At 27.0% G+C, this 15,683-nt stretch overlaps 1 protein-coding gene across 1 annotated transcript in view; it reads left to right on the forward strand.

Moving 5' to 3' along the window:
- Positions 1–15,410, forward strand: part of LOC132946268 (A-kinase anchor protein 200-like) — a 38,116-nt gene extending 22,706 nt beyond the window's left edge. Inside the window, exons 2-8 of the mRNA XM_061016172.1 lie at positions 336–685; positions 3,007–3,300; positions 12,704–12,832; positions 12,896–13,042; positions 13,107–13,250; positions 13,341–13,424; positions 13,671–15,410. Coding sequence (XP_060872155.1) covers positions 488–685; positions 3,007–3,300; positions 12,704–12,832; positions 12,896–13,042; positions 13,107–13,250; positions 13,341–13,424; positions 13,671–13,748 — 1,074 coding nt within the window. The 5' untranslated portion in view covers positions 336–487 and the 3' untranslated portion in view covers positions 13,749–15,410. The remainder of the gene's footprint in view (positions 1–335; positions 686–3,006; positions 3,301–12,703; positions 12,833–12,895; positions 13,043–13,106; positions 13,251–13,340; positions 13,425–13,670) is intronic.
- The last annotated feature ends 273 nt before the right edge of the window (positions 15,411–15,683 follow it).

Raw genomic sequence — 15,683 nt, forward strand, 5'->3', positions numbered from 1 at the left:
GTGTATTACCGGAAATCATCACTATCTTCTCCAATGTTTTAACTAAATATTGATTGTTACTGTTGCTTATTTTATTAATTTTAAACGTATTGTAACCAGTAGTTTGTTTTACTTCTCATTTTAACTACCAACTTTTTATGTTATTGAATAATAAATCGTTAAATACAGATAATCTGAGTATTATACAAATTATAATTCTTTATTTTCGATGAACAAATTCCCCGCCGACAATTTAGACTAGTGTTTTCACAGATAACGCTGCATTGGTGTGACATTTAGATTAGTGGTGGGGCTAACGATAACCAATTTTGATTTTTTCGTTATTATTGTTTCAGAATAATTTGACAAAGAAGCTGTGTCACAAATCGAACACTGTTAATCGGAAGAATAACCACTGTATAGTGGTTTATTTTGTAATTGTTAAGTTGTATACACGCATAAAACCGTTTTTCTTCATTTCGGTGGCTAATTGAATAAATTACACAATATGGGAGCCAGACAAAGCAAAAGATCTGTTGACATATCTGCCGGAGCCACAAAAGCAGAAAAAGTTGCAGCTGGAGAACCTTTGGAAAATGGAACTATTACAACTGCTTCAGCTGACGAAAAACAAGTGGTTGAGGCAAATGGTGGAGTAGAAGAAACAACCAAACAGAATGGATCAACACCCCACATAGATGAAAAGGTATGATTTTGTAAAAATTATTAAACAATTTTATAAAAATAAATTATATAGTATTCCATTTTTAAAATTTTACTTAGGATATTTCATATGATATTAGAAAGCTTAACATGCATAGTTTTATATAATAGGTTGATTGTAGAAATAGCGATTAGTTTATTGTCCCAATATGGCACGTTGAAAATATTTAATATAAATCATTGATTTTAATGGGATCTACTATTATTTATTATATTTTATATTTTATTTAACAACAATGTTATAGCGACATATTACGTGCAAACATCTTAATCATATTATGAGTTCAAGACTCTTATTACAAAGGTGTTATAAATAAAATATTTTTATTATTTTTAATAAATACTTTGATCCGGATAAATCATTTAAAAACAAAACATATTTTAAGAGGTCCAATAGATTAATTATAACAGTATAATTATGTAATGTCCGTAATTATTTTATTTTAAATATTCAGTTGTATTTAAGCATTTTTGTTTTTAACCTATGTTAATTTTAGCGTCACGGTTTACTTCAGTTTGTAATCTGACCTAGACCTTTGATTTGTAGTTGTTTTATCTTGTTAGTTGTTATGCTCTATGGTAGGTATGCGAGTAGTGAAATATTCTCAGTATAAATTCCATTATCTAATGTTTGGCTTGATAATAATTTATCATATTTAATTAGGAATAAATATTGATTCATCCAAAAAAATGAATTACTTGTTAAAATAAAACTTATTTTGTATTTTCTATATTATATTTTGTTGAATTATTTTTAATTATCGGGTCATGAACATGGACTGTAAATTACAATAACTTGAACATTTCATTCTATAAATATTCTACAATATTAATTGTTTAGTAATTATATTAAATTGTATTTTATGATTTAATATTATAATTTCTTAATGAAATTACTAGATAACATTAATTGTTCATCTGAAATATTTTGTTTGTGTCATACCATTGCGGATTGTCAAAAAATAGTGAATATTATAATATAAGTATACATATATGATTTACCACGTAAACTCCTAATTACCTTTTTAATATAATAATATTATTATAGCGCAAACTATACAATAACCTTAGCACACTCATTATTTAGAAAACTGAACATTTTAAGAAATATTTTTTGACACGATTGAATTTATTACATTTATTCAGTTTATAAAATGATTTTTTCTGAAAAACATTTTGCTTTAGAATAGGTACCTATAAAAATGGATGTGTCATTCTAAAGAGTAAAAAGGTTAAAAACTATTACTAGGTGTAACAATAATATTTTTTTTAAGTGGGTTTTCAAAAAAAAGAAAAGACTAACAGTTGTATAAAAAAAATTTGTTAATGTGTTATATATTTAAGTTTCGGATTATTATTTAGAGTCGACATTATATATATATATAGCCCACAAAATGATATCGTTTAAATTCTGTTGTTTAAATAATGTATGATTGTCTCGGCTAACATTCTTTTGTTCGTAAATATAAAATCGGTATCTATTGTTTGTCACGTGAATCTGTACTTTAAACTTAATTGAATTTATCTATATTACCTATGCTTATAATAACATAGATAATACGTTTTAATACTAGTTACATTATAACTCACGATATCACTATTTAAGTAATTCAAATATTTAATACCACACTTTATGAATAGTGAGGTTATGCAAACATTTTATTTTTCGTAGGCATATTGAATTTGCTAAAATAATTTCTCAAATAACTAAATACTAACACAGTTCAATATATTCTTTATAGATATACATCAGATTAGACAATAATATTATATTAATAACAAATGGTAGACATAAGTCATAATGTCAAATGCCAGGGATTATTTAAAGTCTTCGAGCATCAAGAAAATAAATTATTATTTGCGTAGGTTTACGTAGTTTCTCCCCTAAACGATGAAATTATTTGCTTAAAAATAAAAAGATTAGTTTCCTATTGTAAATAAATCAAAAATGATAGTGCTTCCTAATATAATAATAATAAATGTGATTTACTCAATTATCGGTTGACAACTGTGAAATAATTTTGAATTTTTGAATCCAACCAAAAATTAGAACATAGTAAATTAATAATAAAAAATTGATCTATTGTTGTATGATTGTTTAAATTAAGCTTAGGGTTCATAATATAGACTTAAAAGTGCTAAAATATTAATGCAGACAGATTTGCATATTTCGTTTTTTTATTACGTTGAAATTATCGTCAAAAAAAATGACCTGTACTATAAATACGTCTTAGTTATATTAAATATTTATAAATATGGCAAAGTTTGTAGAATTTGATAAAATTATAATAATTTTTTTCCCAGGAAACTGCTGAAACCGAAGATGTCAAAGAACCTGTTAAAACTGAAGTAGAAATAACCGAAGTTGCGGCACTGATTTCTGAAGCTAATGGTGATTTGGAGACTATTGCCGATGAATTGTCTAAAACTGGAACTGACGAAACAGCTACAGAAGAGGTTCAAGCATCTGCAGAAAAGAAACGCAAGAAGAAGAAATCCTGGTCGTTCAGAACCATCAGTTTCTCTAAAAAAGATAAATCCAAACCAACAATTAAGGAAGCAGCCGCTGTTGACGTAAAAACCGAAACCGTTCAAGAGGTAAGATACAATCAAATTAAAAATGTTAAAATCAAATGTAGGTATATATATTTACGGTGTCAAGTACTTTCAGTTATGGTTAATTTGGTATATATGATTATCATTGTTGAAGACTATTTTAAACCGTACAATTAAGTTTAATATTCTTTAAACTTAGGACTGTCGATTTTAAATTTCAACTAGTCGCGTATATGAGTCGAATAAATTATATCACAAATAAATTAAATTAAGTTATTAAGTTATTTTTTAATGATATTTTATAAGTATGTACACCTAGTATAATCTGGGTTTTACTTATAAAATACTAAATTTGATAGTTTTAACTTAAATGAATTCAACTATAATAGGTATTTACCAATATTGTAGTTCATGATTATTTAATAAAGCTGCAGTAATATAAATAATAATATACGCATAAGAAATTGTTTTTAGTTCAACAACTTAATACTAAAAAACATAATATTATAATATTATTTATTCTGAGATTAAGTAATTTTACATTATGTATTTTTCATTATACACAGATAGGTTTTAGGTTTCTAAGATTCTAAACATTCTATTAAATTTAACCTCCGTTATGTCCGCCCGTCCTTTAGTTACCAGCACATAGTTACGATTGTTAATATTAATTTTTCCATTTTAATATAAGTATTCATACTTCAAAATAAAACTAGAAATATACTTAACATTGAACAAATAAATAGTTTAATAGCGGTTCAAAGTAAATTCATACTAGCCAGTATTATAAATTTCAAAATACAAATTTTTATTTAAATGCTAGTGTTTGATGGGTGATATGATGAAATCCTTTATTTTTTTTCGGCCTAGTTTTGTCGGTTTTATTTTACTTTTTTTTATTATTATTCTTGGCAGCAGCGTGGTCACAAAAGCAATCGTGGAACCTTGAACCTAGAACGGTGGAGGACGTTGACTTGTGTTTGAACACCCGATGTGTGATAGCCCTATATATCGGTTCCTCTAATGGTGTTGTACACATATATATAACGTACTAGATCGCGCGCGTGTTGATAGTCACGAATTTTACTGTGTTTTAATTTTTTGATTGTTACTAACGGAGAGGCCTACAATATGTGGAAAGGGTTACACTGTTATAGTATTGGTATATTATAATATGTGCCACGCGCAATCAGGATTAATAACATTTTGATTTCTTAAAAATGGACAACAATAGCAGCTCGAAAATTGTCAGCGTAAACAATAAACATACAAACGCACCTCTTTGATTATAGTATAATATAGCTTATTATATTCAGGCGTACGTGGATATAGTTCGAGGGTTTTCTTCCAATACAATATGCGCTACACGACTTTTGTTTACAGGAAACTGCGATCAAGGAATTATAAAGTTATTATAATGTCGTGTTTTTAATTCTGAAGTATTTTTTATCCGTAAACCACACCTTGTTAAGCATTCAAACAATTTATAATATACTCGGTTGTTCCTGGAGGCTTCTGAAAATGTGTTCTGTCATAGTATTTTTTTAAACAAGTTTTATATTAATATTAAGTAAAGTAACCCTCTCTACTGTTTAATTTTAATGAAAAGGGATTCCTTGAGTGGGTGTCAAGAATAATGACTTCCTCTTACTTAACTCCAATAGCAGTTTTTCTAAGAGGTACTTACTACTTTGCGTACTAGAACTAGACTCATAAAATGAACTCTTGGCATAAAAATGTGTTTGTTGGGTATTTTCATAACGAGTTTGGAGGTTATTTGCAAGAAATATAGTCGCTAGAAGCATTTGTATCATTAATAATAATAAAATAATTGTGTATCGATTTTGAAATTGATATTTGCAATGAACAGTTTGTAAGGGATTTGTTATCTTAAATTGCTTAAAATTTATATTTATATGCTTATTTTTTATTGAAGTAATCTACAATCTATACATCTTCTTAGTATAATAAATAGGTTTGATAAGTGACGAGTAAGAATGATATGATAATAAGATTAGGGAAGGTACCCAGTGGTAACACCCTATATATGCTTATTTTAAAATTAATTGATGAGTATATTATTATTAAATTAAATGACTTATTTAAAATATACAATATTATTAATTTTCAATGGCCTGTTTATTGAATATTTTTGAATATAATAATTTGTTGTATTAGTAAAATATTATTAAACAGTGTATCAAGGACTTATTTTTAATTTGACCTGAAACTTCCCGATTTACTTGCTGAGACAAATATATTTAAAAATAAAAACAATCTCTTATTTACCCATTGTTTAATAACTTAATTTTATCATTTCAGACTTTCTGAGTCGATTTTATGATCATAGGTCATGGTTAAAATAAATAGAATGTATAGCTACGTACTACAGTCGTCATTAAACATGCGCTTTAATTTAACACGGCTAGCTTTCCGTCAAAAGGCATTCCACGTTAAGTCCTAACTTCAATACTCGCAGCGGTCCCCATTTCGAAATTACAGTAAAATCGTAATCCGTTCGGTCAATAAATGGGTTTTTGTATTGAAAAAATATAAGGCCTGCCCCAAAAAACCAAATAGTAGTCTGAAAGGGAATGGTTGACAAAAAAAAAAAAATTATTGTACGAGGGCATGAAACCAAAAACCAAAAACTGTCATGCAGACGAAAAAAATATATCTGGTCTGGGAGGGTCTAGAACGCGAGACGCGCACGATCGATCGCTACAGACCCGTCGCGACGCCCCAGTATCCATAGCAACACGTTGTATAGTGAGCTCGAGCTGTAGCGTTTATGTACGTATTATAATATCAAACCGGCCGGTTACCAACTATCCCAAAATTGAATATATCCGCCACCCACATCGGTTACCATCAAGATTTGCCCGGTCTGATATTTATTATGTTTTATTCCACCCACATCCCGATTCACAGTATTTACTCAATTAAATACGCATAATACTGGTTAATCGGAAGTATACAAGGTGTGAGCGAGATGTTCTGAAATTACAACCCCGTCGAGTGTATTCAAATTAGAAAAAAATTGAATTAGGAATAGGAAGACCCTTATTTATATTACCTTCCGTCAAACACCGGTAAATGATAATTTTCGAGTTCAATCGTATTTTCCGTTTGATGGAATAGATAGCGATATTTTATTTAAATATTAAGACGATACTTAACTCAATATGAAATGCAAATATGTTAAAATTATTAATTGATTGTGTATCAATCAGATCATCAGATATATTGAATAAATTACCAGTTCAAAAAAATATATGTTAAACGATAAGGGATTTATTGCTTGTTTTTTTGAAGGCAAAATGTATAATTAATATATTTTAATTCTACTTCAGCAATTAGTGTTATTATTGTTTTTATATATTATACTTATAAACTTCAATTTTTCAGTGAAACAATTTAATATGTTTTCATTTATTATGATTTATGATTATTTAAATTATAGCTATAGCTAAAATTTATAATGATTTATCTTATGTGCCATTATACATACCATTATTCTTATCATTCAATAACATAATAATCTTAGGAATTTTTCACTATCTTTTTTCGTTTATACTCGTACATATAAGTGTGTATGTATTAACCTAAAAAATATATGCATACAAATATAAGAGCTTCAAATTGTAACTAATTAAAAACAATAGCATAGTGGATATGTATTTAATTTAAATAACGGCTGTATGGTTTATAAGAAAGAGAAGATGATGTCACACCGATGTTTATGTCACACGTGGGAAAATAAGTTCACAAAAGTATTTTATGAATGATCGGAAAGTGATGTCATAGTTAACAACACTATTATAAAACGTAAGAAAAAGTATTTTTGAAATCGTGTGGCCTTGATTCGTTATATTTTAATATTATACTATACCTACCTTTATTAATTGTATGTTAATTATTATTGTTTAGATATATTTGCTTTCGGTAGCATTAAACTTGGGAATATTTTTGCATTCATTTTAATTTTACATTAATTTTTGACATCTTTGTGAAGATGTTTCGATTAATGAGTCTAACTGAAATAACAAAATTTTGCAGTTTGGCGTCCTGCTAGTGTAGTCATGTTTGTTAATATTTAGGTACATTATAAATTAATAAAAATATCATAACTATTTATTGTCTTGCAAAATCAACTACAATTTTTCATTGCTGTGTTCATTGCTTACATTATTCAAGCATTATTATTATCGTTTATCGTGTTTTCTCTGCTTTGATAATTGAATCCATGATGTACGCATTTAACAAACTGTTTTATTCTGCATCTAGAATTCTTGAAATATGTTGTTGATATAATTTTTTTAACTTTTGAAGTGTGAATAATATAATAATGTAGGTACCTAGAAGCAGTTGTTTTCATACATTTGTTGTTATTTTATTAGAACTCTGTGAATTACATAACAATGACAGGTGACAGTTATCAATTGAAGCTCGTATTTCTTAAACAATATAAGACAACGCCTCTCATAAGATTATATTTTATAAACGAGAATTATAAATTTAAAACTTGCGTTTTAATAAATGTTTATAAGAAACCAATCCAATACGTTTTTATAATTTGTTAGGTATTTGTATTTTAATTTTTAAATAATATACTATACTAAATTATACAAATTTAAATGTACGTTTTAATATGTCAGTGTCAAAGTACAATCAAGGTACCTAATAGTTAATACCTATTGTAAAAACATTTTGTTAAAAAAAAAAAATGTCAGTTTTATCATTTTTATAAAAATATATTTGATAAATATAATATTTGATGTTATATTAGTTGATAACTAACTTCTTATTACCCATTGTCATATTTTGTTATATTCAAACCAAAGTCTTATAGTACGTGGGTAGGTCAATGCTGAAAATAAAATTAATAGTGTTGTTCTTTAATCACTGTTGTTTGAGTTGTATCTTAATGGATTCCGTAAATTTGCATATACCTATTTAATAATGGGAACACCGCATAAAATATAGGTTCCCGTAAGAAATGCATAATATAGTAGCGAGGAAAACCTTCAGGGTCTGTATGAACAATGGAGATAACGGTTAAATCCAAAGATCGCGTCCTTCGGAGACATTGAAGACTAACAAAAGCGGAAGGCGCGATATTCGTTTTTCCCCTTAACCGATAGTTCCCGATACACACAATATTGTGGCATTGTATAATAGCTTTGTCGTCGTGTCTTCAACCGGTTTATGTGCCGCCGGGGTACATTGAACCATGTTGGTTTTTTTCTTTTTCTTCTGTTTTTCGACAAAGACCCAACCTACCAACAGTTGTGGCGTGGTGTCCGCAGCAGCGTACTATATTTATACACGCACACACTGACTGTTAGATACTGCTACTGATGTTCAAATGGCGCGTAACTGCGGAACGAAGGCGATACGCTGCTACTGCCCCACCATCAGCCAGGTTTTTTACTCGCCTAGAAAACATATAATATTATAATATATAGTCATTATAATAATAAATTGTCAAATTCTACGAGGTACGTGAGATAAACGCTTTTTTTGAAATGTTATTAAGTGTACTAAATATAATATGGAATGGAATGCTTGTTTAAATATATTTTAAGAAAAAACAATAGGAAGTTGGATGGTATACATATGTGAGGAAATATTTTTTACGTCATGAAGAGTCGTTTTGTCCGCGGAAAAAAATAAAAACAGTCATGTTGTGTACTCGAAACTCATTTTAATAATATAAAATGTGGTTAATAAACCATGATGGGGATACTCCGTTGATAAATTGATGCTGCCATACGATCTGTCTTTGCTCTGCTCCCCCGATATTGTAATATTATGAAATATGAATACATTGTGTGCTATACCTATTCATCAGACAGTAGCTTTTGTCTCCGGAAGTCAAGTACGCCATTTTTGATTTTTCAACCTAATGGTGGTTCATACATCAAAAACCAAAATAAACGTTTATAGGTACCTCTTCATAACAATAAACTGGAGTATCCATAATCGTTGTTATATTTTTATTCGTGACTATCAAATTGTATCAAAATGCATATTCTTAATAATCTTTTTTAAAAAAATAATGCAATCCATTAGATTTAATTATTATTTTTAAAAGTATTTTATAGAACAATAATTATTAATAATCGTTCAAATAATTTATACTATATAGAACTTTTTCATCCCAGTTATTTAATAGTATTTTAATTTTAAAAAGATATGTTTTTAAACATTAGTAAGCACATTTAATATATATTTTAGGTTTTTAATAAAATTCGACTTAGTAACAAATCGATAAAACTTACAGGTATTTTAAAGACCATGTAATATATATTGTGATGATTAAAAATATAGGTATGTTCTGAAGGTTAGGATAAGGTTATTTTTTGATAATTATTATACCCAATATCTATTATTAAATACCTATCGAATATTTGTTTGGTTTCAGCGGTGTAAATATTTGTTAAATAAGGACTTTAAACCCATGCTATTTTGATAGTTAAAAAATGTTTAATATCATATAATAATAGGTATTTATCTTGATTTATCTACAATTATTTTAAATAATCTGAATCGGAACTAATGTATTCATACCTCTTGATTTGTAATTTGTATAGATAATTGTATATAGGTAATATATCTGTAGAATCCAAATAGATATTAATACATATTAATATTATTTTTAAATAATAAATCTCGTGAGACGAAATATATTTTTTTATTGCATATCCAAACATGATTAATATCTTCTGAATTCGTTTCATATCGTTACAAGCCCATTCCCACTAAATCTTAAGACTGATGAAAAAATAAAACCGATCATAACGATTCCGGCGTCAAACTATGGATCATCAAGGCTTAGTGGTGTATACTATTAGTATACACTTATAAATTATAATATAAAATATTTTAATTTGAATAGCATTTTATAATATTATTAGCTACCTATTAGTTTTATTGCTATAAATTAGATTATCCTATTCATACTATATCATACTGAAGTGATAATAGAATAATTCAATTTATATACTTTTAAAGTAGTGAAGTCAACGTGTTTACTATGCATTTGTCATATGATCGAACTAGGGCATTAGATATACGATAGGTCTAAGCTGAATCAAATACATTGATACTGTTCTTTATGAAATGTAATCGTATATCGTTAATTATTTACGATCGTATTTTATATATCAGCATTATAATTTGAAAAATGTCCTTTCTAATAAACATATATTGTTAAAATCGTTGTATTAATATATTGCGATACGCATATTATAAGTACGCAAATACTGTCACAGTTTTAAAGCTTGAGCCTATTAAATTAAAAATTGCTCGACGATGGTGTGCAATTCATAAGTTGTTAATCCAAAACGTTGATTCAAAAAAAAGTAATAAATACATAAAATATGTCAAAATGTATATTAGCTTGGATATAACCTCAAACACCCATATAAAGGATTTTCAGTCAAAACTCAAAATGATAAATATTTTTTTTGTTTAATAATAAAAGTAGTTGGATCGGTAATTAGTAAAAGTTCAGTTTAAAAATTCAAAATGACTCATTCTATCAATAAATTGTAGGTTTATTATTTCCAAACTAAAAAAAAAAACAAATTATTACAAAAACTTATGAAAATTGACCCACATAAGTATCCACTTAAAAGTTGTTTTTATCCTTGTCTTATATTATGTAATTTATTTTAAGCGTTAAACTCCTTATGAAAAAAATGCGAATGTCTTATTGATAATAACCATTTAATAAAAAAGCATAATATTTTAAGATTTAATTTCCCATTAATAAAATTACTTATTTTACAACGGGCATCGGTTTGATTTTCAAACGAAGAAATTGTATTGATCTATGACTAATTTAGGTATAACTACATCTTACTAATTTAGTCATAACTAAATAGTAAATATTCTTTGAATAGTTTGTATTGTTGGATTTTTTTGAAATCTATTGGCGTTCTTAATTTACCTTATTACTAAATCCTAGGGATGACTTAGCATTAATTGTATATTATTTGTTACTATAATCATTGATTATAAATACTAGTATTTATAATCAATGCTATAATACATAGTTTAGGTATTCTATTATTACGTCTTATTCTTTTTGGTGTTGCTGTACAATGTATATATTTTTAACTAAATCTTTAAAAATGCTCGAGTTTGAATTTTCAAAAAGATTTTTCTATGTACTAAAGTATACATTATGCGATTCTCTACATTATTTTTTTTTCTGTCGGTGTTCATCACGGTTGATCATCTTTGTTCAAGGATCCTTTTCACGTATCGTCCTAGTTACAATTTATGCAACTACTCATATATTGCGTATAGCAACTGTAAGTGTATCCGAAAATCGAGTAAGCGTGGCGGGAAACGATATCAAATCAGAATAACAAATCAATAAAAAAATACTAATTGTAAACAATATGTTTCATCATCCTGTCGTCCCTCCATAATACCCGTTGTCTTATGGCGCTATAAATATAATGTCCGCCAACGCTAAGAAACAGTGTCTAGTCCGGTTGTGCTTGTCGTGTGTTATTTCGCTTTTAAGCAATTTAAGTGAAATTTACGATCTACTTCGTTACCGTTATAATGTCTTCTAGGGATTCCGCTTTGTTGCCCAAGGTATAATAAAAAACAGGACTTGCACGTTGCACTTTATATTTGAAACATCTTCAGGATTTATTTATGCTTAACTTAAAATATAGTGATTTAAAATAATTTTAAAAAAGTAAAACTTTTGAGAGTATGAAGTTCGTTATAGTTTTTACGAGTCTCGTGTCTATAAATTTAATAAATACATTTTAACAAAATATGTGTTCCATAATATGAACCTATGATTTTTTTTAAATACTTATATATATATAATTTTTTTTATACCTACGTGATTTAAAAAAAAATATATGTTAATATTTAAATGGGATAAGTTTATTTTATCGTTCAACATTCAATACGTCATATATATATCGTAAACAGTATGTTTTTTAAAAATAATAAGATTTAATATCGATTTTATTTTGAATTTTTTCTTTAAATATTTTACGTTTAAATGTTACTCAGTTACTTTATTTGTCACTCATTTTAAACATGTATATTATGATATAAATCATACTAAACAGCCCTTAACGAGTATAGAATAGATGACTGAATGAAAGAATGAAAAATATCTTTATTATTTATAGTGGTCTAATTTATTGGTTGGTTCCCGTAGGGGCGAATTGATTAATGGGAGAATCTCCTTAGTTGTTGACCTCTCAGTGTTACAAGACTTACTTATTTATTGTCGCTGTTAATTGAACATAATTCGATCATTGTATACACAAAAAACGTCAACACATATCCCGACTCCTGTGAATCATTTTTGATTGTTAACTGTTTTTGACCTTGCCCACATTAGTAATATAAATCCAGCATAGTCAATTGTGAAATAAAAATTAATTAATATTATTTCCAGGTGGCCGAAGAAGAAACAGTAAAAGAAGTAGCCAAACCAGAACCTGAATCTGCTGTCGAAGTTCCAAAAGTCACTGAAGAACCTGCGACTGTTGTTGAAAAGAAAGAACCTGAAGCTGTTGAATTAAATGTAAATACACAATAGCTACATTATCTCTATCCAAGTATTAATCTATTAATTATTTTATTTCAGATCACAAATGTGGCTGAAATTCCGCCTCCTTTACCTAGTAGTCCTCCCCCAGTAGAACCAACCCCTGTTGCACCAACACCAACTATTGTTGAAACTCCTGCTCCAGTCCAACCTGTGGAACCAGAGGTTGTACAAGCTGAACCTGAGGTAAGAAAAATATTTATTTTATTTAACATTAATGAATTTTATTCTAAATAAGTGACTATTTTAGGATGAAACAGTTGGTGGTGGAGAAGGTTTGGCTGAACCTCCTGAAGGTTTAAATACATCTGATATTGAAAAAGAAGTGGCTGAGGTACCTTTGGTTAACGGTAACCACGTTGAAGCTGAAAAATCCGAGCCTTCCTCGCCTGACGTAATTGAATTTGTTTATCTATTTTATAACTCAGTATATTATACTTTTATACATACATAATATTTATTCAAATATATTTTAATGTTTTAGGTAAATTCTTTATCTGAAAAAATTGAAGCAATCAAGCTATCCAACGCAGCTGATATTAATGATGCGACCAATGAAATTTCAAATGTAAGTATTTTGTATTCAATTTTCAACGTAATTAGTTTTTCTTAGTATTTCCCTTGGGTTTTTACTTAGAAAAACTATATTGTGCATGACTTAATTAAATAAACCTTGTATATTTTGTGGACATGATTTAAACTTGTCAGACTTGATCGCAACAGCTGATTTTTATTGTAAGCGTTATTTAATGTTGGTCATAAGTATTATAAATTTAAAAAAATGATATTTGATTTATTGTTTATTACTTTACAGGATTTGCATGAAATAAATGGAGTATGTGATGCAATAGCAGTTACAAATGGTGATGCTGGTCACAACGAAGGCAATTAAAATATGCTCTACGGTTTATTTTTATTATTATTATTCACTAAATGTATCGTTGACGTCAGTTATCGAAAACTACACTAATGTTATTACCTACTATTTTATGTGAAAAAAAATGTTTTATTTCATAATTCCTCTTTATTTTTTTTTAAATCCTACAACTAAAAAACACATTCCCATTTTGATGATCATAAATAAATTTATGTATTGTTCTTTTCAAATTATTTTTATACATGATTTTTGTAAATTGAAATGAAACAAATCTCTGCGACATAATACTTTTTTGTACAATTTTTTTTTTTTAATCGGCTGTTTATAAATATAAATATTTTTTTTATTATTATTTATTATTATATTAGATTTTATACTTAAAAAATAACTAAATATAATAACATTAGATTGAAATTTAAAGTTAAATCATTATAATATGATTTGATTACAATATCTTTCTTTTTTACACATATTTGCTCTTTTGATAATGAAACGTTACGCTCAAATTTTTTACAACCAAAAAACATTCCCGGACCAAACTTAATTTTTAAATAGTTATTTTTTTTACTATTTTATATACCTGTATATATTTATATAAATAATATAAATATATACAAACAAAAAAAAAATGACACAACTTGATCAAATATTAACTTCTGTAAGTTTATTTATATTATATATATCATTTTTTTTTTAGCAATTAATTGTATTTATTTTAATTTAAAAATATTTATAAAACGTTAAGAAAAATTCTGTTATTTTTATTTTCACCCCAAATTAAAGATTTAGTGTTAATTTAAAAAAGAAAAAATTGTTGTGAGTTTTAGTTATAATATTATGATATTTTTGGTATGAGGCATAATATATGTCCAATCATTATGTGAAACGAATTATCGCATACACGGTACATTCCATCTCACATTACATCTTCCAAAGGCGATTCACACTGTATATTATTTTTGTCTTATTATTACAACAAATTTTACATTTTAAGTGTATAGTTACTTCCATAAAATTTAGTAAGTGTAATTTTTTTAAATGAACATTTTTTTTAAGTTTAAAACCGTTTGTACTTTTATAAAATTTACAAATTTAGAAGTAGATAACCATGGCTTTGTCATGACCAATGTTTTGGTGCAAATATATACTATTTTTTTTTAATAATTATCAAATTAATCATAATATACATTTTGATAACTGGTGAGAATTTAGTGTTGTTGTTTTAAGCTCAAGCCTTTTCGCTCGGTGTAAAAAAAAATAATAATAAATAATTATATTGTAAAATATGTTGCTTTTTAGATTGTTCTTTTCTATTTAATTTAATTTTTTGCTTCAAAATTATATTTGGTTCATATATTATAGTATTTTTTTCAAACGGTTTTTTATAATTATACAATTTTTATTCAAATATGTTAACTATATAATAGTTATTACTTATAGTTATTCTAGGCATTGTATGACGTACTATGTTACGTCCACGTTAAACATACTGTGACGTAATGTGTACAATAATTTATCATCATTGAATGATTAATTATTTTTATTGATAATTATTTGTATGCTAATGCAAGCCATCTTCATTGTAGATTTAGTATATTATTTTCTCTACTAGCCTATGTATATGAACATTTTTTTCTTTCATGATAAAATACTTAATTAAAAAAAAAAAAAACAAAATATTAATGTGTTTTTATTATATATTAATCCATAAATGTCCTCATTCTCTAAGTTAGGGTTCTCTTCAAGTTCAAAACATTAAAGATAATTCATTATTGTTGGTTAAAGTATGCCTTATCCACATATTGTGTTGTCTCCGTATGATATATGAATTTGACATATTAAATTTGTGTTCACTGGTTTCAATTTTGTGTAAAACTTTATTAATAGAAAGAATTTACCTATTATCAAACTTAGAGGTAAGGTTACCTATGCTGTCTCGTTGGTGTCTTA

This window comes from Metopolophium dirhodum, chromosome 6 (genome assembly GCF_019925205.1).
Source record: "Metopolophium dirhodum isolate CAU chromosome 6, ASM1992520v1, whole genome shotgun sequence".
In the NCBI taxonomy this organism is placed as follows: Eukaryota; Metazoa; Arthropoda; class Insecta; order Hemiptera; family Aphididae; genus Metopolophium; species Metopolophium dirhodum.